At 48.4% G+C, this 25,339-nt stretch overlaps 1 protein-coding gene across 1 annotated transcript; it reads right to left on the minus strand.

The window, feature by feature from the left end:
• Positions 1–231: 231 nt before the first annotated feature.
• TMEM114 (transmembrane protein 114) lies at positions 232–22,434 on the minus strand. Its single transcript, XM_031658487.1, has 4 exons — positions 21,101–22,434; positions 20,695–20,775; positions 3,108–3,245; positions 232–745 (listed from the first exon to the last, which is right to left on the minus strand). Exons 1-4 carry the CDS (start codon positions 21,318–21,320, stop codon positions 513–515), a joined length of 672 nt encoding a protein of 223 aa, XP_031514347.1. The 5' UTR covers positions 21,321–22,434; the 3' UTR covers positions 232–512.
• Positions 22,435–25,339: the final 2,905 nt, after the last annotated feature.

Here is a 25,339-nt window from a genome sequence, read left to right on the forward strand (position 1 = left end):
TTGCAGACCTAACCCGACCCTGCAGAAAGCCAATGTCATGCCAGAGTTATTTTAGAGCAAAAGGAACTCCAGGCCAAAGCTCCCCAGAGAGCTCAATGCACTACAGGGCCCAGGAGGTAGGGCACCCTCTCCCTTTCTCAGGTCCACCAAGGAGCTGATCCAAGGGACATGGGTGAGAAGGAAATGAAGTCGGAGGGGGCGCAAGGACTTTGCAATCTGTAAAACTCTGTGTGTGATTAAAGCATCGTTTTTATTTCTTGTAAAGAGGTTTGGCACTCCCTCAGGCTCCTCCAGGCCACACGGACACACACGGACACACACGGACATGAGCACACAGGCACTAGGATAACAGCCAGGCCCCGAGCTTAGTCCGCGGGGACTTGTGGGGGACAGGGGGGTGCCTGGCCTCCCCAAGTGGCCTTTGAGGAAGAGGAGGCCGCAGCCCATGAAGATGGGTCCATGAAGCTCCGGGACCAAACCCCTTCCTCCCCTTCATGACCCAGCACCCAGGCTCATATGGCCTGGTCCTGCCTCCGTCTCAGGCTGAGCTCACGGGCTGCTGCCAGGAAGGCCCCCCCAGTGAGCAGCTCCGCGATGAAGCTGATCCAACCCAGGGCCAGGGACCAGCCGAAGTGGATGTCCACCTGGTCCAGGAGGGCCTTCTCCTGCAGGAGACACAGCGCCTCCCGGAAGGCGGCAGCTGAATATGCTATGTAGACGCTGATCCCAGCGAGGGTCACCATGGCTGCAGGGAGGGCAAAGGGAGAGCAGATCAACCCCCACCCCGCCCCAGCACTCCCCTCCTCCTCCTCGCCCTGCCCAGCCACGCTGCCCGATGTCCAGCATCCTCGTTCCTTCCTGCCGCAGGACCTTTGCGCCTGCTGGTCTCCCCACTAGATGCATTCACCCCTGCTTCTCTGCCTGTCACGGACAACTCCTACCCTCCCCGCACATCGCAGCTCAGGCTTCGATTCCTGGACTTGCCTGAGCAGTGATTCCACAGCACATACAGCTGCCCATCACTGCCCAGGTCACAACTGCAACTTTGCATTCGTTTGTGTCCAGCACCTGTAGTCCCAGCTACTCAGGAGGCTGAGACAGAGTCTTGCTCTCTCGCCCAGTGCGGTGGTGCAGTGGTGCAATCTCAGCTTGCTGCGCTGCAACCTCCGCCTCCCAGGTTCAAGCTATTCTCCTGTCTCAGCCTCCTGAGTAGCTGGGACTACAGGTGCTGCCACCACGCCTGGCTAATTTTTGTATTTTCAGTAGGGACAGGGTTTCATGGTATTGGCCAGGCTGGTCTCAAACTCCTGACCTCAAGTGATCTGCCTGTCTCAGCCTCCCAAAGTGCTGGGATTGCAGGCGTGTTTGTGTAATTATTTAACTAACATCTGTCTCCCATGAGTTTCCAGAGGGCAGACATGCTCGTGTTGGTTTTGCTCATTTTCAATTCCCCAGCACCTAGAATGGTGCCTGGCCCATGGTGGTTTTCCACAGATATTAGATTTGAGCCACATGGTCCAGTACAATAGCTACTGGCCAGTTACACATGGCTATTTAAATTTAATTAATTTAAATAAAGTTAACAGCTCAGTCCCCCATCAGCACTCGCTGCCCTGGCCTGGTTTGCAGCTCCCAATGCTCAGCACGGACTAGGGAACTTCTCCACCATCACAGAAACTTCTACCAGGCAGTGCTGGTTTTGAGAATTTGTCATTGGGTGAACTATGAATGCTAGTATTAATAATAATAGTGAGTGGTTAGAGGAAATGAGAGCTTTGCAATATTTTCACCTCCAGACATCCTTTTTGCTTTTTTCCCTCTGTGGATTCCAAGGGTGCATGTCATCACTGCTTTTTTTTCTTTTTTTAAGGAACATTTCAAATACACAGGGATACAGGGAGCCATAAGGCAGCCAGCCATGTGCCAGGTCCCACTTTTTTTTGAGACGGAGTCTCACACTCCAGGGCTGGAGTGCAGTGGCATGATCTCGCTCACTGCAAACTCTCCCAGGTTGACACCATTCTCCTGCCTCAGCCTCCCGAGTAGCTGGGACTACAGGCACCCACCACCACACCCAGCTAATTTTTTATATTTTTAGTATAGACAGGGTTTCATCGTGTTAGCCAGGATGGTTTTGATCTCCTGACCTCATGATCCCACCTCGGCCACCCAAAGTGCTGGGATTACAGGCGTGAACCACCGCACCCGGCCAAGGTCCCATTTTTCAAAACCTCTGGTCCACTGAACCAACCAATAGTGCGAACCTAGCCACTGTCTGTCCACCTGTTGTTTTGTTTCATCTTGTTTTCGTGTGTGCTGCTATTTACTTGACAAGTAAAAATTGCATGTATTTACGGTGCACGGCACAAGGGTTTGATATGCGTGTGTACACTGTGGAATGGCTCAGTCAAGCTATTCAACACAGGCACGGCCTCACATACTTAGCATTTCTTTTGTGTGCGGTGAGAACTAAAATCTACTCTCAGCGATTTTCAAGAACACAATAGGCTGTTGTTAACGTGATGTGACCGTGATGCCCAATAGATCACTGGACTTCCTCCTTTTGAACTGAAATTGTGTGTTCTTTGACCAACATCTCCCCCCACTCCCCTGCCCCACCAGCCTGTTCCATTCTCTGTTTCTGTGAATTTGACTCTTCTGGATTCTCCATAGAAAGGAGACCATGAGGTGTTTGTCTTTCTGAGCCTGGTCCTGCCCGTTTTTCAGTCAATCAAAGCAGTATCGATGAGAACGGCTGATCAGCAGGGGAGCTTGAGGGTGGCTGGAGCGAGGGTCTCTTGCCAGCTCACAGCCCTAAAGCTTGAAGCCATCAAGAGTTCGGGCAAAGGTAATATACGCGGCTTCTTTGGTGAAACAATAAAAGCGATTCTTGGAAGCTGCTCTCTCTGCACTGCTCCTGTCTTGGAACCAGAGACGAAGTGATTCTGGACTGGAAACCACTCATCTCTTCCAACTGATATCCCAGAAGGGGAAAATGAACCCCACGAGGTCCTGGGATCCCCCTCCTTTGCTGAGGGTTCATACACAGCAGCCACCGCCCAACCCCCAGACCACAAGCCAGAGCGCCAGGCAGGGTGGGCACCTACCTCCAAAGAGGAAGAGAGTTCCAGTGAGCAGAAGGAGGAGGTAGGCTCGGAGGAGGAAGCTCAGAAACCCTGTCATCCCCCCAAAAACCATCAGGATCAGGCTGAGCGGCAGCAGAATCACAAACGTCCCATGCATGGCTTAGAAGAGATAGAGAGGATACCAGGCAGAGGAGAGTTACTAACATCCTTCATTCAATCAACAAACACTTTCCAAGCACCTACTAGAGCTGGGAAAAATCCACACTGTCACTGCCCCTGTGACTATTACTTCTACTGTTTCTCATGATGGTGATGACCATGGCAACAGTGGTTGAGGCACATCGTGTGCAAGGCTGTGTGCTTCGTTGTTCTTTTTGTTGTTGTTTGTTATTGTTTGTTTTGTTTTTGAGACAGGGTCTTGCTCTGTCACCCAGGCTGGAGTACAATGGCATGACCATGGCTCACTGCAGCCTCAACCTCCTGGGCTTAAGGGAACCTTTCACCTCAGCTGCCCGAGTAGCTGGGACTGCAGGTGTGCACCACCACACCCGGCTAATTTTTTGATTTTTGGTAAAGATGAGGTCTTGACATGTCGCCCAGACTGGTCTCAAACTCCTGGGCTCAAGCAATCCTTCTACCTTGGCCTCCCAAAGTGCTGGCATGACAGGTATGAGCCACTGTGCCTGGCCAGAGCTGGTTTCTAACAAGAGGGGAACCACAGTGCAGATGCTCACACACATCATTAATTATTCATTACAAGAGCTGGGTGTAGGGAGTACTTGGGATTGGGGGATGGCTGGCAGTGGTTTGTGCTTGGCTCTGCCTCCACAGCCATGGGACCTTAAGAGATCTAAAAGTCACTGTGGTCTTTAGCATGGCATTTGGGGACAGTACTTGCTGATCATTTAGAAGTTATCCTTCTCCCAAGGATAAGGATCCTTCACTGACCAGAGTGCCCGCCCAGTTCTCTACAAGAACATATTTGTCGCCACAAGGAGGAGCCTCGTGCAAGCTTTTTGGGTTTTGTTTTGTTTAAAGTTTTTGCCAGCACCTTGATTGCATCATGCAAGCTTTTTGGATGGGATGGGGGAGCAGGGACTCTGTGGATGAAGGGCTTTGAGCATTGAGAGAAGTAAAGGGGACACTGTTATTCTCAGGGCATGAAGACCACGTGATGTGTGGGATAACCAAAGTGAAGGGGGAGATGCTGCCCCTGGATTGCAAAGCCGAACGGTCCACCTGGAGAACAGTCCTGCATTGAATGTATTTCTCTTGCCTCCTCTTTAATAAGATCTGGGACCAACTCTAGAGAACTCCCAAGCCCAAACAGTCAAACACAAATATTAATATAATCTATAAAATCAGCAAGTAGAAAAGAATGAATGACATGAAAGTCAAGACCCATGGTGGGGGCTGAATGGAGGAAGAGCAAGAGGACAGGAGGAAGTCTAATGTTTCAGGGTGTATACCTCTACCACTACTTTGGCTCTGAGCTTCCCAGCAGCCAAAGAAAAAAGGGAAACAAGTGCAAAGTTATTTTTTTAATCCATCTTTCATTTACCAAATGTGTACTGGTTGTTTACTATGAGCTGGATGCCAAGCATCTTTAAATCCTTTTGGCAATAGGATAGGTATGAAAATAAATACTTTCTTCTCATCCTTTAGTACAGGCTAAGCATCGTTTGTTCCGGGAAGTCTTTCCTTACTCTGTATTCACCACTGTCCATCCAGTCAACTGCCCTTCCTCTGTGCCCCCTCAGTACCCCATAGGGACAGGCATTTATTACCTAGTATTGAGGGCATCTGAGTCACTTTTATGTCTCACCTGACAGGACATGAGTTCCTTGGCAAGGAGGATCTTATTTGATCTTATTTTCTTGTGCACAGTTGTGTCCCTGAGTTTCTAGCAGAGGTTCTGTTCTGGGACATGGTAAGTGCTGAAGAGATGTGTGTTGACCAACATATTGAATGAATGAGTGAGTGAATGAGTGAATTTTGAGCTAGATAGTGTGGCTCTCAGGCAGGAAAAATATGGCAGTTTCTAGGCAATAAGAAAAAAACTGAGGAAGCCTAAGAGATGACCTCATGGCGATGAAAAATATAGACTTCAGAGCCAGATTATTTGCATTCGAATTCAGGCTGACTGTGGGGTCCTAGGCATGTCATGTAATTACTCAGAACCTCCATTTCCACTTCTTATGAAATGGAGGTAAAAGTATACGGCTCACAGAATTATCATGAGAATAATACTTGTAAAGACCATAGGGCAACATGGGGCGATGTAGTAAGATGTGTAGTCTTGTGTCCCATAGAGCAGGCACTAAATAAATCATAACTCTAGCAATAATAAAGATGATGAGAATAATAATTTGGTCTGTGACCTCCACTGTGACCAAATCATTTTGTCTTTAGTCCCTCAAGTGGCACTAACTTTGGTGAGTCAAGAAAACAAGACTGAACTTCCTCCCAGGGCTGTCCTGGGATGAAATGTGATTACAGGGGATGAGACCTATGGTCTTTCTTCCTTTCTTTCTATCTTTTTCAGGGAAAAATCTTGGGCAGGGAAGTACCACATTTCATGGAAAAACCTAGTCCTTTAAAATCCATCCCCCGCACACCATCGTATCAGACTGTGGCCGAGAAAGGAAATCATTTCTCATTCAGAAATTAATGAGGTTTCCCAGAGCTGATGCAGCCGGTGCGGCCCCATGTGAGTTCCGCAGTCATGCTGCAAGCTGCCTTGATGTCCACATTCAATTAAATGTCTGGGTAAGAACAAGTTACCCAGGAGAGACTTGTAAAATCTCCTGCTGAAATTTGGTTTAGCTTTCTTTGTGTGTGTGCCCTATTCTTCGCTATGTTTTTTTTCCCCAGAATTGTGGTTTTAGAACATAATATTGATTCCAAGTTCTGTTCTACTTGCAAATGTTCCCATCGCTAGCCACATCTCTGAATGCGCCTGGGGAAGATATTCCCCTCTGGAATGTGAATATGATAAAAATAATCATCATCACCAATTTTGTTGGGGCTGGGTTATTTGGGACATGGTGGATATGTAGTTTCAGAGTGAGGGGTTAGAGTCAAAAGACCACTGAATAAGAGTCTGTGCCATACAAGCTGTGTGACTTTGGACAGATGACTGGACCACTCTGAGCCTCGTCGGCAAAACAAGAGTAAAAATACTTGCCCACTGATCTCCTACAACTTATTAAAGTCAGCAAACATATTAAGAGTGTCTGCTGTGAGTCTAGCTCCACACTGAGCACTGAAGACAAATAAGTCACAGATAGTTCCTCTCTTACAGGCACGTTGATGGGAGCACCCGTATGATTGACCATCCAAACCACACTTTTGAGAATCAAACAATCATCAACGGTATTAAATTATCTACCATGACCATAGGTGTCTACAGGGACCAGGCAGGATAAACCAGGACAACTGGTCACCCCACTTCTCCGTTTATTGTTTCAGTAAACACTGATGCAACACCTGCCACCTATGCTCACCAGGGTTTCAATGTCAGCCCTATCACTTCTAGCTGAGGGGCTGTAGGCAAGTTACTTTATAACTTTCAAGCCTCAGTTTTCTCATCAACTAAATGGGAATACTAAGAGTATGCACTTCACACGATTGTGTACTGAGGATGAGATAAAATGGACAAACTTCTTAGAATAGTACTTGTCACATCATAAACCTAATAAAAGTGTTAATTGTTATTCTCAGCTTGATATTGGGCTATCTAAATGAAATAACGTGCGTGAAATCTTGCACACCTTTTGGTGATATGGAAAACCTGTTACAACCAAACACAAGATCTAAGGTCATGAGCCCTGATTCCCGTTCATCAACAAGCCTCTAATGAACCCCTGTGATGGAGAGAAAGAAAGAAACAGTTTCCAGGCTGGGCACGGTGGCTCATGCCTGTAATCCCAGCACTTTGGGAGGCTGAGCCGGGTGGATCACGAGGTCAGGAGTTCAAGACCACCCTGGCTAACATGGTGAAACCCCGTCTCTACTAAAAAATAAAAATAAATAAATAAATAAATAAAAATAAAAATAAAGAAACAGTTTCCAGCTTCTGGGAACTGGCGTGGCACTCATAGCTAGACTTCGGTATTCTGCTGGATATAATATCGTAGAACTCTGACATCAGACGAGGTCATCTGAGACCACAACACAATGAGGCCTAGCAAGGGCACTCCACAGGCTGCCTAAGCAGAGGTGAAAACAAGGTCTCTGTGCCACCCACAGAATATCCACACCTCCTTCTCCCAGCTGATATGAGTGTCGCTACTTGCTCAACACAGCTAGTCCGCCTCCCTGTAGATAAGACTGAGATATTCAGCCACAGAATTGTCTCCGCTTCCTGATATTACCCAGTCCAGAGCAAACCTCCAACTCCTCAGACCCTCCAAAGCCACCCCATCAAAGCCCGAATCCCCTAAGTCCTTCCTAGCAACCTCTTACTGAGACACCCCACGGCTCCCCATGGTGTGTGTTCTCCTTTGCTGCAATAAGTAATCAACCCCAACTTGAACGGCAGGGGTGTCCCCAGTGGTCTCTGGCTGGAGGGCATTGGCAGGGGCCAGGGGCTCTCCCAAGCACTGGCGAGCGGGGAGGATATGATGGAGCAGGACAGAGGTGGCAGGAATCAAAGGCCAGCAGGACCTGGAAAATGTCTTTCTTGTGATGTATTCTTGCACATGCTGAATGCCCAATAACTTGCAACCCAGAACCTAGAAGGTAGCGCATGCTCCCTGTACAATGGATGGCTGAGTTAAAGAATGAGAGAAGGAAGGAAGGAAGGGAGGGAGGGAGGGAGGGAGGGAGGGAGGAAGGAAGGAAACTGAGCATTTGCTGAGCATCTAATAGGTACATTATTTTGGGATGGGTATTGCAGAGGTACAAAGTTGAATCAGACATAAATCCCACCTCCTTGGAACTTATAATTCAGAAAGGAAGTTCAGATGTAGACATAAATTGCTGTAATGTCAGGCGAAAGTGGTGCCTTAAGAGACTCAGACAGCCATGTGTTAGTTCAGAGATGCCAGGCTAAGTCCACGTGATCACAGGCCCTCCATTTAAGGCAGTGAATTTTAGAGGAAAGTGTGGAGTATTTAGAGTCAGACCTGAGTGTGGTTCTTACTAGCCATGTGACTTCAGACAAGCTGCCCCATTGAGCTTCGATTTTCTCATCTGAAAAACGGAAATGGACCATATTCATCTTGACATAAGGACCACAGCAGATGACTGGGGCTTAAGCCCTCATCCAGAGCCACTTCCCTTCCCTCTGCTCTGCAGACCTAATTGGCCCTTTCCTTCTCCCACAGACCCTGAAGCTGTTAAAGGTGTCTGCCTTTAACAGCTAGAGAGGAATGATGCGGGGGCAGCTACTGCGTTGGACTCAAATGCAAACTTCCTGAACCTTGGATTTCCGCCTCAGTTCCGTCATTCCCTGTTGATGGTCTTGGGAGAGAAGGCTCTTCGGTCTGAGGTCAGCCAGATACTCTTACTAACCCTGTGACCTTAGGTAAGTCCCTTTACCTCTCTGAGCCCTCATTTCCTCATTTGCAAAAAATATTTAAGACCTGGCCGGGTGCGGTGGCTCACACCTGTAACCCCAGCACTTTGGGAGGCCGAGGCGGGTGGATCACGAGGTCAGGAGATCGAGATCATTCTGGCTAACACAGTGAAACCCCATCTCAACTAAAAAAATACAAAAAACTAGCCGGGCGAGGTGGCAGGCGCCTGTAGTCCCAGCTACTTGGGAGGCTGAGGCAGGAGAATGGCGTGAACCCGGCAGGCGGAGTTTGCAGTGAGCCGAGATCATGCCACTGCACTCCAGCCTGGGCGACAGAGCAAGGCTCCATCTCACAAAAAAAAAAAAAGAAAAAGAAAAGAAAAAAAAAATTAAGACCTAAAACTTACCTCCATTTTTTTTTTTTTTTTTTGTTTTCCAGATTGGCAATGTTTTCTTTTTCTTTCTTTCTTTCTTTTCTTTTTTTTTTTTTTTTTTTTTTGAGATGGAGTCTTGCTCTGTCACCCAGGCTGGAATGCAGTGATTCCATCTCAGATCACTGCAGCCTCCACTTCCTGGGTTCAAGCAATTCTCCTGTCTCCGCCTCCTGAGGAGCTGGGACTACAGGCACCCGCCATCACTCCTAGATAATTTTTGTATTTGTTAGTAGAGACAGCATTTCACTATATTGGTCAGGCTGCTCTTGAACTCCTGACCTCAAGTGATCCACCCACCCCGGCCTCCCAAAGTGCTGGCATTATAGGCATGAGACACCGGCAGTGTTTTCAAAAGCACTGCACTCAACCCTGAGCACATGCATTCATTCAGAAACAAATGCCTCAGGGTCCCCAGTGAGGGCCAAGCTCTGTCCTAGGGCCTGGGGACACCACATTGAACAAGGCCACCGCCCTGATGGAGTTCACAGATGGGCACAGGAGACAGAGTAGCCAGGAAGCAAGGAAACAAAGACCATTGCAGGTTGTGATGTCTCACAAAGGAAGTAAGTGTGATGATGCAGAAAAACAGGGGGGCAGTGGCAGCGAGACCTTGTTCTTGGATCAGGTGGTGGTATTCGTTTCCTGTGGCCGCTGTAACACATGAAGGCAAACTGGGTGGCTTCCAAGCAACAGGAAGTTGGTCTCTTACAGTTCTGGAGGCCAAAAGCACAAAATCAACATATCAGCAGGACCATGTTCCCTTTGATGGTTCTAGGAGAGAATCCTTCCTCGCCTCTCTCATGTCCTGGGAACTGCTGGCAATCTGTGAGGCTCCCTGGCTCGTGGCTACATCACTCCAATCCCTGCCTCCATCCACACATGGCCACCTTCTCCTCTTCTTATAAGGACACTTGTCATAGGATTTAGGGCCCACCAAGTTAGTCCAAGGTTATCTCATCTCGAGAGTCTGAATTACACCTGCAAAGATGCTCTTTCTGAATAAATCACATACGCAGGTACTGGGGCTTAGTACATGAGCGTATCTTTTTAGGAGTGATGCCATCCACACAGTACCGCGTCTTGGATGGCATACAGTGGGTACTCAGTAGATGATAGCTATGATTATTACATGGAATTACTAGTAATATTAAAATATTGGCTGGGCATGGCGGCCCACACCTGTAACCCCAGCACTTTGAGAGGCTGAGACAGGCGGATCACCTGAGGTCAGAAGTTCAAGACCAGCCTGAGCAACATGGTGAAACCCCCTTTCTACTAAAAATACAAAAATTAGCTGGGCATGGTGGCACAGGCCTGTAATCCCAGCTACTTGGGAGGCTGAAGCAGGAGAATCGCTTGAACCTCGAAGGCGGAGGTCACAGTGAGCCTAGATTGTACCACTGCACTCTAACCTGGGTGACAGAGTGAGACTCCATCTCAAGAAAATAAAATAAAATATTGGCAGGGCATTGTTTCATCAATGGTAAACGTGTGTGCTCAAGTGCAGAGATATTTTAGATGCGAAATGCTTTGTTGCAAGTCAAGAGAAAAGCAAGCCCAAAAATCAGCAAAGATGTTCACACCAAAAACAAAAGAAGTGTTTGTGACTGCTCCATTATCATGCTGTTGGAAGAGCTGCTCAAGGGGGAAAGCAGTTTTCCATGATGTTTGCGAGGTCGGGAAGCCCCGGGGTGGTCAGTGCTCTTACGCAGACTGGAGGGATGTCTCTTACCCCAGGAACATCCAAAGCTCTGGCAAAAGAAGAAGGTCTCAGGATCCACTTACTACAAGGAAGAAATATCACCGCCTTTATTTTCTAACCTTGTCAGTGTGACTTTGAGACTTCAGAAAGAGCTCAGAGCTATGCAGTCCTGTTATGCCTGGTAAGGAAGTGGCTTTAAAATATATATATATATAAATATATATTATATATATATATGTATATCTCCTTGAGTCTGTCCTGGAGGATGGAACTACCTCCAAGAGGTATTGTTAGGATATGGAAAGAGCAGGAGTCTCCAAGCAAAGACGTGGGTTCAAATCCTGACTCTGCCTCTTACCCAAGCAAACCACAGCATCGCTCAAAAGTCTCGTTTTCCTCACCTGTCAATTGGACTCTGACCTTCTAGAGCCATGGTTACCGAATATGAGAATAATTGTCTCTTTCTCATCTTCAATTTAGACTCTACCAGGTAGGAGTTTTTAATTCCCATTTCACAGGTGGGAAAATTGAGGTTCAGGGAACTTATATCAAATACCCCAAGATCTAATGGCCATGAAGTGCCAGAGCTGGAATGAGATTACAAAGGAAGTAGACAAAGCGGTCATGGGACTGCAGACGTGGACACGTACTCGAGCTTGAGAAGTTAAGAAAGCCTTCCTGAGTGGGGAGAGGTCTCAGCTGAGACCTGGAGGCAAGATGGTGAGGCGTTAACTGGGCTGAGAGGTAGGAGAGGGATTCCCAAAAGAGGGGACAGAAAATGCCAACATCCAGAAGCAGGAGACATCCAAAGTAGCAATATCTCAGCTCTTGCAGCTGGAGAGGTGAGCCGGGATCAAAAATAACCCTACGAGCCACACTAATGAGAAATCCAACCACAGAGGCAGCCCTCTTGGAGCTTGCTTTACATCAGCACGTGATAACATTCTTCTTAGAAAAAATTGAAACAAGGCCCAGTATGATGCATGCCTGTAATCCCAGCACTTTGGGAGGCCAAGGCAGGCAGATCACTTGAGCCCAGGAGTTTGCGATCAGCCTGGCCAACATGGCGAAAACTTGTCTCTTGTAAAAACACAAAAAATAGCCGGATGTGGTGACATGCACCTGTAATCCCAGCTACTCGGGAGGCTGAGGCAGGAGAATCACTTGAACCTGGGAGGCGGAGGCTGCAGTGAGGTGAGATCACACCACTGCACTCCAGGCTGGGCAACAGAGCGAGACTCCATCTCAAAAGAAATTTAAAAAAAGAAAAAATTAAAACAAGACCCTTTTGGTCACCACTCCAAGCCCTGTGTCTTCCTCTCCTTTGCAGAGTGACCCCTGTAAATGACTCAGTGTGCATCTTCCCTGTTTTTATACATTTATAATTTTTCTATATATTCACATATTCCTCAAATTCTACAATGCACACTTCATCATACTTTTTTTGTTGTTTGTTTCTGAGACAGGGTCTCACTCTAACACCCAGGCTGAAGTGCCATGGGCACTCGGCTCACTGCAACCTCCATCTCCCAGGCTCAAGCAACCTCCGACTTCAGTCTCCCAAGTAGCTGGGACCACAGGTGCATGCCACCACGTCCAGCTAATTTTTTGTATTTTTGGTAGAGACAGAGTTTCACCATGTTGCCCCGGCTGGTCTAGAACTCTGGAGCTCAAGTGATCCATCTGCCTCAGCCTCCCAAAGTGCTGGGATTACAGGTGTGAGCCACCACACCCAGCCTTTATCATACTTTAACAGATCTGAAAACAGAGTATGTTTGACCATCCACAGCACCTCACAATCATAATTGGCAGTATATTTGTCTATCTTAATGGCACATGAACGTGCATCTTACAATTTTGTTATATACCCGCAGAAAAGGTGTAATATTGGGGAGTTTCTTTGAGAGGGGATAATAAATGACATCCTACTGCCCATAACACTCTGTAACTTGCTTTTTTCATTCCACAATACATCTTAATATTTTCTTTTTATAGGCTATATAATATTAATACTAATATGCATTAGTAGATTCTTTTTACAGGCTACATAATATTTCATAACATGAATATACACCTATAAATGTCTAGCCATTTCTCCATCTGTGGACACTGAGGCTGTACATCTCTTGTTTTTCAGTTTCAAACTGGTATGGTGAACTTCCTAGAAGCCTCACATGGCCAATACTAATAAGTGGACTTATGTGTGTGAGAGAGAGACAGAGTCTCACTCTGTTGCCCAGGCTGGAATGCAATTGTGTGATCTCGGCCCACTGAAACCTCTGACTCTTGGGCTCAAGCAATTCTTGTGCCTCAGACTCCCAAGTAGCTGGGACTACAGGCACACGCCACCATGCCTGGCTAATTTTTGTATTTTTAGTAGAGACAGGGTTTTGCCACGTTGGCCAGGCTGCTCTCAAACTCCTGGCCTCAAGTGATCCACCACCTTGCCCTCCCAAAGTGCTGAGATTACAGGTGTGAGCCACCGGGCCCAGCCAGAAGTGGACTTGCTTTAAATATGAACTTTTTTTAGTTTAAAATGTGGCCTTGACTTTTTAATGGGCACCTCAGAAAGGCAGCCTGAAGCCCAGTCCCATGTGCCCAGAGGAGCGAAGATCCACAGGCACCTGCTCCCTCCCTGCCTGCCTGCAGCACAGCTATGAGTAAATCACACCGAGAGTTCCTCCCTCCTGGGCTCAGGCAGCCTCTTCATGCACTTATGTTCCCAATCCTTGCTCTGTCCCTCACCTCCTCCACTCTTGCAATTTGCACCAGGCATCGTGGGTGGGCTGGTTTTAATTTTCCATGTCACTGCAACAGCCCAGCACCCAGAGAAACTGGAAATCAAATCTTGTGATTTTCCAACCTGGTCGCCTCAGAGGACAGCCAGGCCAGACCACTTCCTCTCAGTTCAGCTTCCACCACTAGCGTGCTGTGTTGGACAAGGCGTCTGACCTCTCTGGGTCTGGTGTCCTCATCTGGCCAGCCTGGCCTCTCTCACCGGCTCTTAGGAGACACAACTGAGGTAAGACATAGAAAAAAAAAAAACAGGAAGTGCCCTGAAGAAGCACTTTCCACATCAGCCTCCAGAAACACTATTTCTGGAACATACCAAGCTCAGTCCTGCCTCATGACTCTGAATCTGCTGTTTCTTCCCGTAATGCAGGTCTCTGGTTTCCTGTCTGAAAGAGGCAATGTTGGATAGCAGGACTCTGAACCCCAGAAACAGGCTAGGAGCTCCTCTGGGCTACCATGACCTCTAGTCTTAATATACACACATTACACTGAAACTATAATCAGTGTTGCATTGCTTCAACGGAGTAGAAACAAACTGCTAGGTAGGCTGGGTGTGGTGGTTCATGCCTGTAATCCCAGCACTTTGGGAGGCCGAGGTGGGCGGATCACTTGAGGTCAGGAGTTGGAGACCAGCCTGGCCAACATGGTGAAACCCCATCTCTACTAAAATTACAGAAATACAAAAAGTATCCGGGCATGGTGGTGCGCATCTGTAGTCCCAGCTACTCAGAAGGCTGAAGCAGGAGGCTCAGGATAATTGCTTGAATTCAGGAGGTGGAAGCTGCAGTGAGCCGAGATCTCAGCACTGCACTCCAGCCTGGGCAACAGAGCGAGACAGACAGACAAAAGAAAGAGAGAGAAAGAGAGACAGAGAGAGAGAAAGAGAGAGAGGGAGAAAGGGAAAGAAAGAGAGAGAGAGAGAAACTGCTAGGGTTCAAAGCCTAGAAGTTCCAGTTACTGTGCAAACTTAAATACCATACCTAACTTCTCTATGTCTCATCTGCAAAATATGGATGATAATAATAGTGCCTCTTGGGCTGCTGTGAAGATTAAATAAGTAGATACAAACCAAGAGCTCAGAATAGTGTCCGGCACACAGCAACTGTCTCACCATGTTCTACACCAGGCAGCTGGCCCAGTACTGGGGATGAAATCAGTATGTACTGAGCAAATAAATGTGTCTGGTGGGTCTGCAATGATTCGCTCTATTTCATAGATGAAAAGCTTGAGGCTCAGGATGGCAATATGAATTAGAGCAGGAAGAGGAGGCATTAACTGAGCTCCTACTATGCGCAAGGCCCAGTGCTGGCTGCTTTGTTTATGTGATCTCATTTCATCTTAGAACAGCCCATTTGTGGATGCAGGTGACTCATCAGAAGTCACACAGCTGGCCGAGCACAGTGGTTCAGGCCTGTTATCCCAGCACTTTGGGAGGCCAAGGCAGGAGGATCGCTTGAGCCCAAGAGCTCCAGTCCAGCCTGGGCAGCATAGTAAGACCCCCACCTCTACAAAAAAAAATACAAAAATTAGTCGGGTGTAATGGTGAACATCTGTGGTCCCAGCTACTTGGGAGGCTGAGGCAGGAGAACTGTTTGAGCCTGGGAGGTGGAGGCTGCAGTGAGCTATGATCATGCTACTGCACTCCAGCCTGGGCAACAGAGCAAGACTCTGTCTCAAAAAAAAAAAAAAAGTCCCACAGCCAGCAAGAAGTAGGGCCAGGATTTGAACCCCAGTGATATAGGCACATGTGGGTTTTGACCACCCCTACACCTAACAATAGCAACTTGATCTGCCTGTGAGCATGTGACCACTCCTCTCCACCTTCCCACCCCTATCTATGGAGCTGATCCCAACCCACCCGGGTTACAAGTGGGCACATGACTCAGCCTGGCCAATCAGCATATTCCATCCCCTTGGCTCCAGGGATTGGCTCAGGACTGAGCATGTGACCCAATGTGGTCCAGTAGAAAACCTAGCTGGAAGTTTGGTGGAATTCTTGAGAAACAAAACGTCTCTCTTACTACGGTTGCTAAGGTGGGAGAGGATTTAGCTGAAAGCAGAACTCTAAACAGAAGAAAGCAAAGCCCAAAACAAAGAGGAAAGAAATTGAGTTTAACAGTGGATTCCAGCAGACATGAGCTTTTCAGTTACCTGAACCAGTAATTTCTTTTCTCATTGAAGCCCGTAAGATTTGAGTTTCTGTCACTTGCCACCAAAAAGATCCTGGCTGATACAGCTAGCCTGGTTCATTCTAAACCATAGCTCTTTCATCTACACTGTGCTGAATTTGAAGACCTCCTTTCTACCAAAAATAATTCCAGTCCCTAGCCCAAGAAACAAATCCATGACTTCCCCAGAGCTAATCTGGAAGGCAAAACACTTCATTCAGCAAAGTGGATTTTGCTGACAAGGAACCTTTTTCATTGAACACTTCTCTCTGTGGCTGAAAGAGTGGAGGTTATGGGATGTACCTGTTTATGGAGTTGATATTTCTGCTCAACTCCACTCTCCCAAGGTGGCTAAGTAGAATTAAGGAGATGTGTTACTCTGTTCTCATGCTGCTAATAAAGACATACCTGGCTGGGCATAGTGGCCCACCCTGTAATCCCAGTACTTTGGGAGGCCGAGGCAGGCAGATCACCTGAGGTCAGGAGTTCAAGACCAGCCTGGCCAACATGATGAAACCCCGTCTCTACTAAAAATACCAAAAAAATAGCCAGGTGTGGTGGTGGGCACCCGTAATCCCAGCTACTCAGGAGACTGAGGCAGGAGAATCACTTAAACCCAGGAGGTGGAGGTTGCAGTGAGCCAAGATCGTACCATTGCACTCCAGCCTAGGCAACAAGAGCAAAACCCCATCTCAAAAAACAAACAAAAAAAAAGACATACCTGAGACTGGGTAATTTATAAAAGAAAGAGGTTTAATGAACTCACAGTTCCACACAGCTGGGGAGGCCTCACAATCCTGGCTGAAGGTGAATGAGGAGCAAAGTCACGTCTTATATGGTGGCAGGCAGGAGAGCTTGTGCAGGGGAACCCCCTTTATAAAACCATCAGCTCTCATGAGACTTATTCACTCTCACAAGAACAGCAGGAGAAAGACCTGCTCCCATGATTCAATTACCTCCCACCAGATCCCTCCCATAACACGTGGGAAGTAAGGGAGCTACAATTCAAGGTGAGATTTGGGTGGGGACACCGCCAAACCATATCAGAAGGCAAGTTAGATCGTGGGACTTCCCTCACAGCCCTCCATCTGCCAGGTGATTACAGCGAATTACTTGGCACTGAAGTGGTCTCTCTCTGAGGGTTTTCTTAGAGGAAAAATCAAGATTTCTTCCCCCACAAGGATTTGTCTAGGAGGCTGAACTTAAGAGAACATGCTGCTCGTCGAACATGCTGCTTGTCAGCTAGCTTCTCCTCTATGGCCTCTGCAGCAGGTCCTTAAAGGAATGAAATGTCTTCATGTAATAGAAGAGCTTGGACCAAACTCAAAATTCATTTTGGAAGAAAAAGAGATTATGCGGAGGAAAAAAAAAAAGCTCTTTCTGGGGGTGATCTGCAAGGAGTACATGGTATGAAGGGGCAGCTTGTCCTTTTTCCTGGATGATATAATGGAAATAATAGCAGCTACCACTTATAGCACACTTACGGAGGCCAGGCACCACATTAGGCTCTTTAAATACACTCTCCTGTTTTAGCCTCACAATAACCTTAGAAAAAGAGATGACAGTTATCCTCATTTTGCACAGGAGGGAACTGAGGCTCAGAGAGGTATAACGAAATAAGGAAACGCCCATGGTCACGTGCCTACTTGGCGGTGAAACTGCCGGTTAGCCCTAGGACTGAGGATGAACGAGTGAATAGACTGTGCATGTGAGTTATGCTGTTTCTCAAAATCCTGGAACAAGCAGAGTTGTTGCATTGTCAAGTTTGAAGAGGAAGCCAGCCCAGTGCCTACTGTGGTTAGCTGTCCAACTGACCCACGGATGTAATAAGTCAGCTGAATGCCCACACCCAGCTTGGCAAAGGATCAGCACTCCATAGATGTTACTACCTCTAGAAGGAGGCTGGAAGGAAGGGCAAAGGAAGAGTTCATGCTTACTAAGCACTTACCATATGTCTGGAACCTTTATGTCAAGTCACTCCTTGCTGACAAGTCTGGTCATTCCTTTATGACTGGTCCTAGGCAAGGTCCATTTTGTTCATCCATTTTTATCCCCTCTCATGGAATTCTAACCATATCCCTTGATGGTATCCACATCTCATTTTGATGGATGTGAACACTGAGGCCCAGAGAGGTTAAGACACCTATCCCAGGATCACAGAAGGCCTCTATGAGGGTTTTAGCTGGGACGTGACCCCCATTTCCCTCACTTCCATGACAATAATTCTTATAATTCGTTTTCTGTTGTCGTTGTTGTTGTTTTGAGACAGAGTCTCACTCTGTTGCCCAGGCTGGAATGCAGTGGCGCAATCTCAGCTCACTGCAATCTCTGCCTCCCAGGTTCAAGCGATTCTTGTGACTCAGCCTCCTGAGTAGCTGGGACTACAGGCATGTGCCACCAAACCAGGCTAATTTTTATATTTTTAGCAGAGATGGGGTTTCATCCTGTTGGCCAGGCTAGTCTCGAACTCCTGACCTCAGATGATCTGCCTCGGCCTCCCAAAGTGCTGGGATTACAGACATGAGCCACCACACCTGGCCAAATTCTTATAATTCTTGAAACAGTGCTTCAAAGACACTCAAAGTTCCCCGTTGTGCAGTTTGGGGCTCAGGACAGAGCATGCAGTACTTTCACCTTTCGTCAACTCCCACACATTCCAGGTGTCTAGGGTATGTCTCCTTTGGTGGGACTTTACACAGCAGTGTGCAGGAGCTGACTCATCAACTCACGAGAGCCGATTAAGATTTTGAGAATTTTGTGAGCCAGGTAACATCATGCTGGTATCTTGAAATTGGCCATGGTGGAAGTATTTGCACCACAGAAATTGGCAAATGCTACAAACCTGGGCTTTATTTCTTTTAATTTTGCAGAGATCCAGTTGTTCAATATTTCCAGCATGCCTCTGGACTTTAGAGAAACAGTTTCAGTTCACCATAAACCCATACATTCATACAATAAATACATATATTGAGCTCCACCTACAGCATAATATAATTTGCACTCACTAACATGTTTGTTCAGCAAACTTTGACTCATGGGCTACTATGTGCCAGGTTCTATGCTAAATATTGGGAATTCAGCAGTGGCAAGATAGACATGGTCCTTGTCCCCATGAAGCTTTCAATCTAACGAAGGAGTCAGATTTAAACCCCCCCCAAAAAAGTCATACAACCTGCACTATGAGTGGGAGTTAGCCAAGTCAAGGTGGTGGGATAAAAGCAGGGAGATTCCAGGTAGAAGGAATAGCCTGTGCAAAATCTTTGTGGCAGGAGGAAACTTGGCATGTTCCAAGAACTGACCAAGGCCAGCCCAGCTGGAGAGAAAGGAGTAAAAGGGAGAATGGGGCTGGAGAGGGACCTACCAGGCCTTGTGGGCCATGCTAGGCACTTGTCTATTTTTGTATCCCCAGCCTCAATAAGTCTATCAAAAACTGCTCATGCCTATAATCTCAGCACTTTGAGAGACTGAGGCAGGAAGATCGCTTGAGCTTAGGAGTTTGAGGCTGCAGTGAGCTATGATCATGCCACTGCATTCCAGCCTGGGCAACAGAACAAGACCCTGTCTCTGGGTAGGGTTGGGTCGAGGGAGAAGGTCAGGCACAGTGGCTCACAGCTGAAATCCCAACACTTTGGGAAGCCAAGGCAGGAACATCACTTGAGGCCAGGAGTTCAAGACCAGCCTGGGAAACATAGTAAGACCCTATCACTATTTAAAATAAATAAATAAATAAATATCTTTTTTAATTAAAAAAAACAAAAAAAACAAAAAAAAAAACCTGGTACCAATGTAGTGGCTCACACCTGTAATCCTAGCACTTTGGAAGGCTGAGATGGGCAGATCACTTGAGGTCAGGAGTTCGAGACCAGCCCGGCCAACATGATGAAACCCCATTTGTACTAGAAATACAAAAAATTAGCCGGGCGTGGTGGCAAGCACCTGTAGTTTCAGCTACTCGGGAGGCTGAGGTAGGAAAATTGCTTGAACCTGGGAGGAGGAGGTTGCAGTGAGCCAAGATTGTGCCACTGTACTCCAGCCTGGGTGACAGAGCAAGACCCTGTCTCAAAAAAAACCTGCCCACATTTCCAAAGCCTACAAAAGTCAGTCTTCATTTCCTCATCAGATCGTCCTACAGAACCTCTCTGGGCCTCCTCATTGGAAAAATGAAGGCAGAAATGAAGATACTGATAACTTCATAGGGTGTGGCTGTAGGAATCAAATGAAGACATAGATGAAAAGCAGTTCGCTCCATGTCTGGCTTATCGCAAGCCTGAATGAATTGAACTGTTACGTTTACTTCCCTCCCTCCACAAATGCTCGTTCATCCCATTTCCTTTCTTGCTTTCAGTCCTCACAACTTTTACTGAGTTCCAGGCGCTGAGCTGGGTACTAAGAACCAACTCTGAATAACAGGGACACAATGGCCCTGGGAGGAGGGGCTGTTCCCACCTCCTAATTGCCTGGCTCCAATCACATATTTATATGCAAATTTTTATCGTACCCCACTACTGCAAAGTCCTTGTTCTAGGAAATGTGGATACAAACAACGCTGGCATGGAATCTGTGGAATGAGACCTCTCTTTTCACCATTCACCTCCCCAGGCTAATTTAGGTCTCTGCAGGGTCTTCCCACCTTCCCCTCATCACGCTGCTCTTCACTCTGAACTCTAACTGCGCATCTCCACATTTGTCCCCAGCACCATTGTGAGCTCCTTAAGGGGATGGCCTGTGTCTTAACCATCAATCAAAACGGTGCAAAGAACGCCATTAGTCAACGTCAGCTGAATGAACCCTAAACCATAAAACGTCACAGATGGATCAGGAGAGACCCCAACCCTGGGTCTTATGCCCACTGCATTCTCAGGCCGGACTGTCAGAGGCCACCCCAGCCACCCCCTCCGCAAGCTCTGAAGCCCAGCTGTTTGGGGAAAGGCTCCAGAACCCACGGCTAGGACTGGGGCGCTTCCTCCATCCTCACCCTCCCCGGACTCACTGAGAAGTTGCCGGCTGGATTCGCTGACTGTCACGTTCTCCAGCCAGAAGGGGTTCATCAGCGGTGTGCACGGGCTCTGGACTGGATAGGACGGAGGAATCCATGGGCGCAGGACCCCGGAGTTCTGCGCAGAACCCCCGTCTGCGGCTTTGCCCCCATGCTCACCCTAAGTGCCCCACCCGGGGAGGGCATGGGGAGAACTAGAGCAGTTGGGATCGCAGGCGGGCGCCTCTCGGAAGGGCTTTCACAGTCCCGGCCTTCTGCTCACCTTCCCCCCGAGTCTCTAGACATTGCATTCTAGGAACTTGGGGGAGGAGAGCGCGCCAAGCAACAGGTCCCAAGCGAGCAGGGCACCGCGCAGGGGGAGTTCGCAGCCACAGCTCCCAGCCCCGGGGTGCACCCTTACCCCGGCAGGTCCGCCAGAGACCGGAGTGGGAGCTCAGAGGCTCCAGCTGGCTGCGATTGATGGACCCCAGCAGGTCCTGCGCCCCCGGGCCGCTCCTCTCCAGTCTCTCGGTGTCAATGATGTACCAGAAGTCCGTGCCGATGGCGGCCGCCAGAAGCACAAAGCTGAGCGCCCCGGTCAGCGCAGCCGCGCCGGCCAGCCCGCCCAGGTGCACCCGCATCGCCGAGCCCAGGACCAGCAGCCGCGGGTTCCTGCGGCCGAGGCGCGACCCCTCTGTGCCCGCCCCCGTCACCAGTAGGCCACCTCGGGCTCCCAGCTCCACCGCCGGAGCCGCCGAGCTCAGATCTGAAAGCCTTTCCTTTGGACCCCTGGCCCTAGCTCAGACCCTGGATCCACCCTCAGAGCCTCACCTGCCGGCTCCGATCTGCACGCGCGCCCGCTCAGCCCCCGTCCACGTTCCCAGCCCTCCAATGCCAGCTCTACCTGCAGACCCCCTCACCTGTGTGCTGTCCGACCTCCACCTCCGCCTTCAGACCCTCCTGGAAGCCCTAGTCCTTCCCCACCAGCACCTTAACCCACCTTGTCCCCCAGCCCCACTCCAACCTCAGCCCTCCACGCCCAGTCCAAGCGGACTCTCTCACTTCAAAATCCTCACTTTCCCCAGACCCCTACTCCCTCCATTCCCCTGCCTCACTCTCCACGAACCCTTCTCCCGACCCGAGATGCTCCCCTCTCTGCTACCCTCTCTGCCTCTGACTCTGGCTTTCCGCCCTAACCCTTTTTCTTGGCCCCACACTGCCAGCTCCCCACTCCCAGCCCTGCTCTCCAGGGTCTTCCCGCAGGTCCTGCTCTGGCCGGGTCGCAGCTGACCCTCTGCGCCCTCCTTCTCGCCGCCGAGGACAAGCTCGGAGTGCGCACGCAGCACAGACGGGGGCGGTCCCCAGCCTTGGAGCGCTGGAGGCTACGGGTGTGGAAGGGAAGGCGGCCTTGGGACCACCTGGGGCAGTAGGAAGGAGGGGTGTGGCAGGCCTCACAGTCCTGCCAGGATTTGCAAATCATCTCCAAGAGTCCCTCCAGCTCCAAGCACCCTTCCTCCAAAATCCACCTTCAAGTGTAGTCTGGGCTAACTAGAATGGGAAAAGGCACATCAGTTTTTCATAAAAGTTCTCTAAAGCACTGAGGTAGTCCAGGTCCTCAGAATCTATCATTTATACCCCCAAAGTCTTTCTTCATTATCATAGCCACCACCACTGCCACCATCACCACCACCATCACCATCACCACCACCACCACCATCACCATCATAACCACCATCACCAATACCATCACCACTACCACCAACACCATCACCACCACTGCCACCATCATCACCACCAACACCATCACCACCACCATCACCACCGGCAGCATCACCACCACCATCACCAACATCACCACCACCACCAACACCATCACCACCACATCACCATCATCACCCACCACCATCACCAACATCAGCACCACCACCAACACCATCACCACCACATCACCATCATCACCACCACCATCACCACCGCAGCATCACCACCACCATCACCAACACCAGCACCACCCACCAACACCATCATCACCACCAACCACCACATCACCATCATCACCACCACCATCACCACCGGCAGCATCACCAACACCACCACCATCATCACCACCACGGACAGCAACACCATCACCACCACCATCACCATCAGCAGCACCACCACCACAACCATAATCACTACCATCACCATCATCATCATCACCACCATCACCACCACCACCATCACCATGGACAGCAACACCATCACCACCACCACCACCATCATCCCCACCACGCCACCACCATCATCACTACCATCACCATCATCATCACCCACCAGCAGCATCACCAACACCACCACCACCCATCACCACAGACAGCAACACCATCACCATACCACCATCACCACCATCACCACCACCACCATCACCATGGACAGCAACACCATCACCACCACCATCACCACACCATCATCCCCACCACGCCACCACCATCATCACTACCATCACCATCATCATCACCACCAGCAGCATCACCAACACCACTACCACCATCACCACAGACAGCAACACCATCACCATCATCTTCATCACCATCATCACCACCACCACCATCACCATGGACAGCAACACCATCACCACCACCACCACCATCACCATCATCCCCACCAACGCCACCACCATCATCATTATCATCACCATCATCATCACCATCACCATCATAAGCATCACCACCATCACCACCAGCAGCATCACCAACACCACCACCATCATCACCACCACCACCACCAGCATCACCACCACATCACTACCATCACCTTATTTTGACATTTTATTTGACACATTTTATTTATTTTTACTTTATTAATGAGCATTTGTGATTACTAATATTTCATTTTTACGACATTTATGGATAATACTTCATTTTATTATTATTACTAATAATTTACCATTTACTTATTTATTATTTATTACTAATGAGCAGAGCATTTATTGTTGTTATTACTACTTTATCATGCATTTCAATTCATTTTACTTATATTTAATTTATTTATTATTATTACGATTATTACGCATTTTATTACGATATTATGACATATTACTATTTATTACGACGACATTTTTATACATTATTTTACTACGACGCATTTCTTTTCTTTTATTTATTACTTTATTTACGGACGATCTATCCATTCTTTTCACTTAACTCATGTCCTTTTATCTCGTAAAGAAATACTTCTGGTACCTTCTATGTGTCTGGATCCGGCACCGTGTTAAGAATATAGGCGTGAACAATCCAAAAAGAAGTCCTGCCCTTAAGAAATATAGGGTTCAGGTTTCCCAGCCTTTTACACACAGGGGACACAGAGAAAATACCTATATTTGCATGGCTCATTAATAGAAGAGGCTTCTAGATACTGGGGATGACCAATCCTCAGGAGTTACAGCTACTAAAGGCCCCTCAAGGCTGACCTTATGGCTGAGGAATCAAAATCTTGGCACTCCTGTGATCCATTCTTTTTTTTTTTTTTTTTTTTGAGATGGAGTCTCGCTCTGTTGCCCAGGCTGGAGTGTGGAGTGCAGTGGCTGGATCTCAGCTCACTGCAAGCTCCGCCTCCCGGGTTTACGCCATTCTCCTGCCTCAGCCTCCCAAGAAGCTGGGACTACAGGCGCCCGCCACCTCGCCCGGCTAGTTTTTTGTATTTTTTAGTAGAGACAGGGTTTCACCGTGTTAGCCAGGATGGTCTCTATCTCCTGACCTTGTGATCCTCCCATCTCGGCCTCCCAAAGTGCTGGGATTACAGGCTTCAGCCACCGTGCCTGGCCCTGTGATCCATTCTTAAGGGCCATTGTGTCAAGGTCCAAAAGTTGACAGGTGCTGGTCAGGTTGGAAGAGAATCATCAAAGTGTGCTTAAGACAGGGTGCTATGAGAGAAAGTACCAGAGGGGAGATCTCACTGGGCTTCTCTGAGGAAGTGACATTGACACTGAGACATGAAGGATATAAAAGTATCCATGTCTAGAGAATGGCTTATATGAGGGGTTTCGTGCATTCTAGAGAAGTCGAAAGAAGGGCTATCACGCTAGAATGTAGTAAGGGAAGAGCAAGCAGAGGGAAATCAGATGGAGGGTATGAGAAGTGGTCAGGTCACACAGGTCTTGAGATCCACGATAGAGTTTCGATTTTAGTCCAAACTACTGAACCGTTTTCAGCACGAAAGTAAAATGATATAAAAAATATCACTATGCTTGCTGTAGTGTGGAATATAGAATATAGAGAGACAAGAAAGGGAACAAGAAGGCCAGTTAGGAGGACATCGTAGAAGAAGCAGCAAGATCCTGCTGACTTGGGCTAGGGTGGGGGCAGCAGTGAACAGAGAGTAAAGTGTAGAGTTTTTAAAAGTTGAGGGAGGGCCGGGCGCGGTGGCTCAAGCCTGTAATCCCAGCACTCTGAGGCCGTAGACGGGCCGGATCATCAATGAAAGGTCAGGAGATCGAGACTATCCTGGCTAATGACGCGGTGAAACCCCGCCCCTACTAAAAAATATTAAAAAACTGGCTACGTAGGTGGCTGGCTCTGTAGTCCCAGCTACTCGGGAGGCTGAGGCAGGAGAATGGCGCAAACCCATGAGGCGGAGCTTGCAGTGAGCTGAGATGTGGCCACTGCACTCCAGGCTGGGCGAC

This window comes from Papio anubis, chromosome 18 (assembly GCF_008728515.1).
Source record: "Papio anubis isolate 15944 chromosome 18, Panubis1.0, whole genome shotgun sequence".
In the NCBI taxonomy this organism is placed as follows: domain Eukaryota; kingdom Metazoa; phylum Chordata; class Mammalia; order Primates; family Cercopithecidae; genus Papio; species Papio anubis.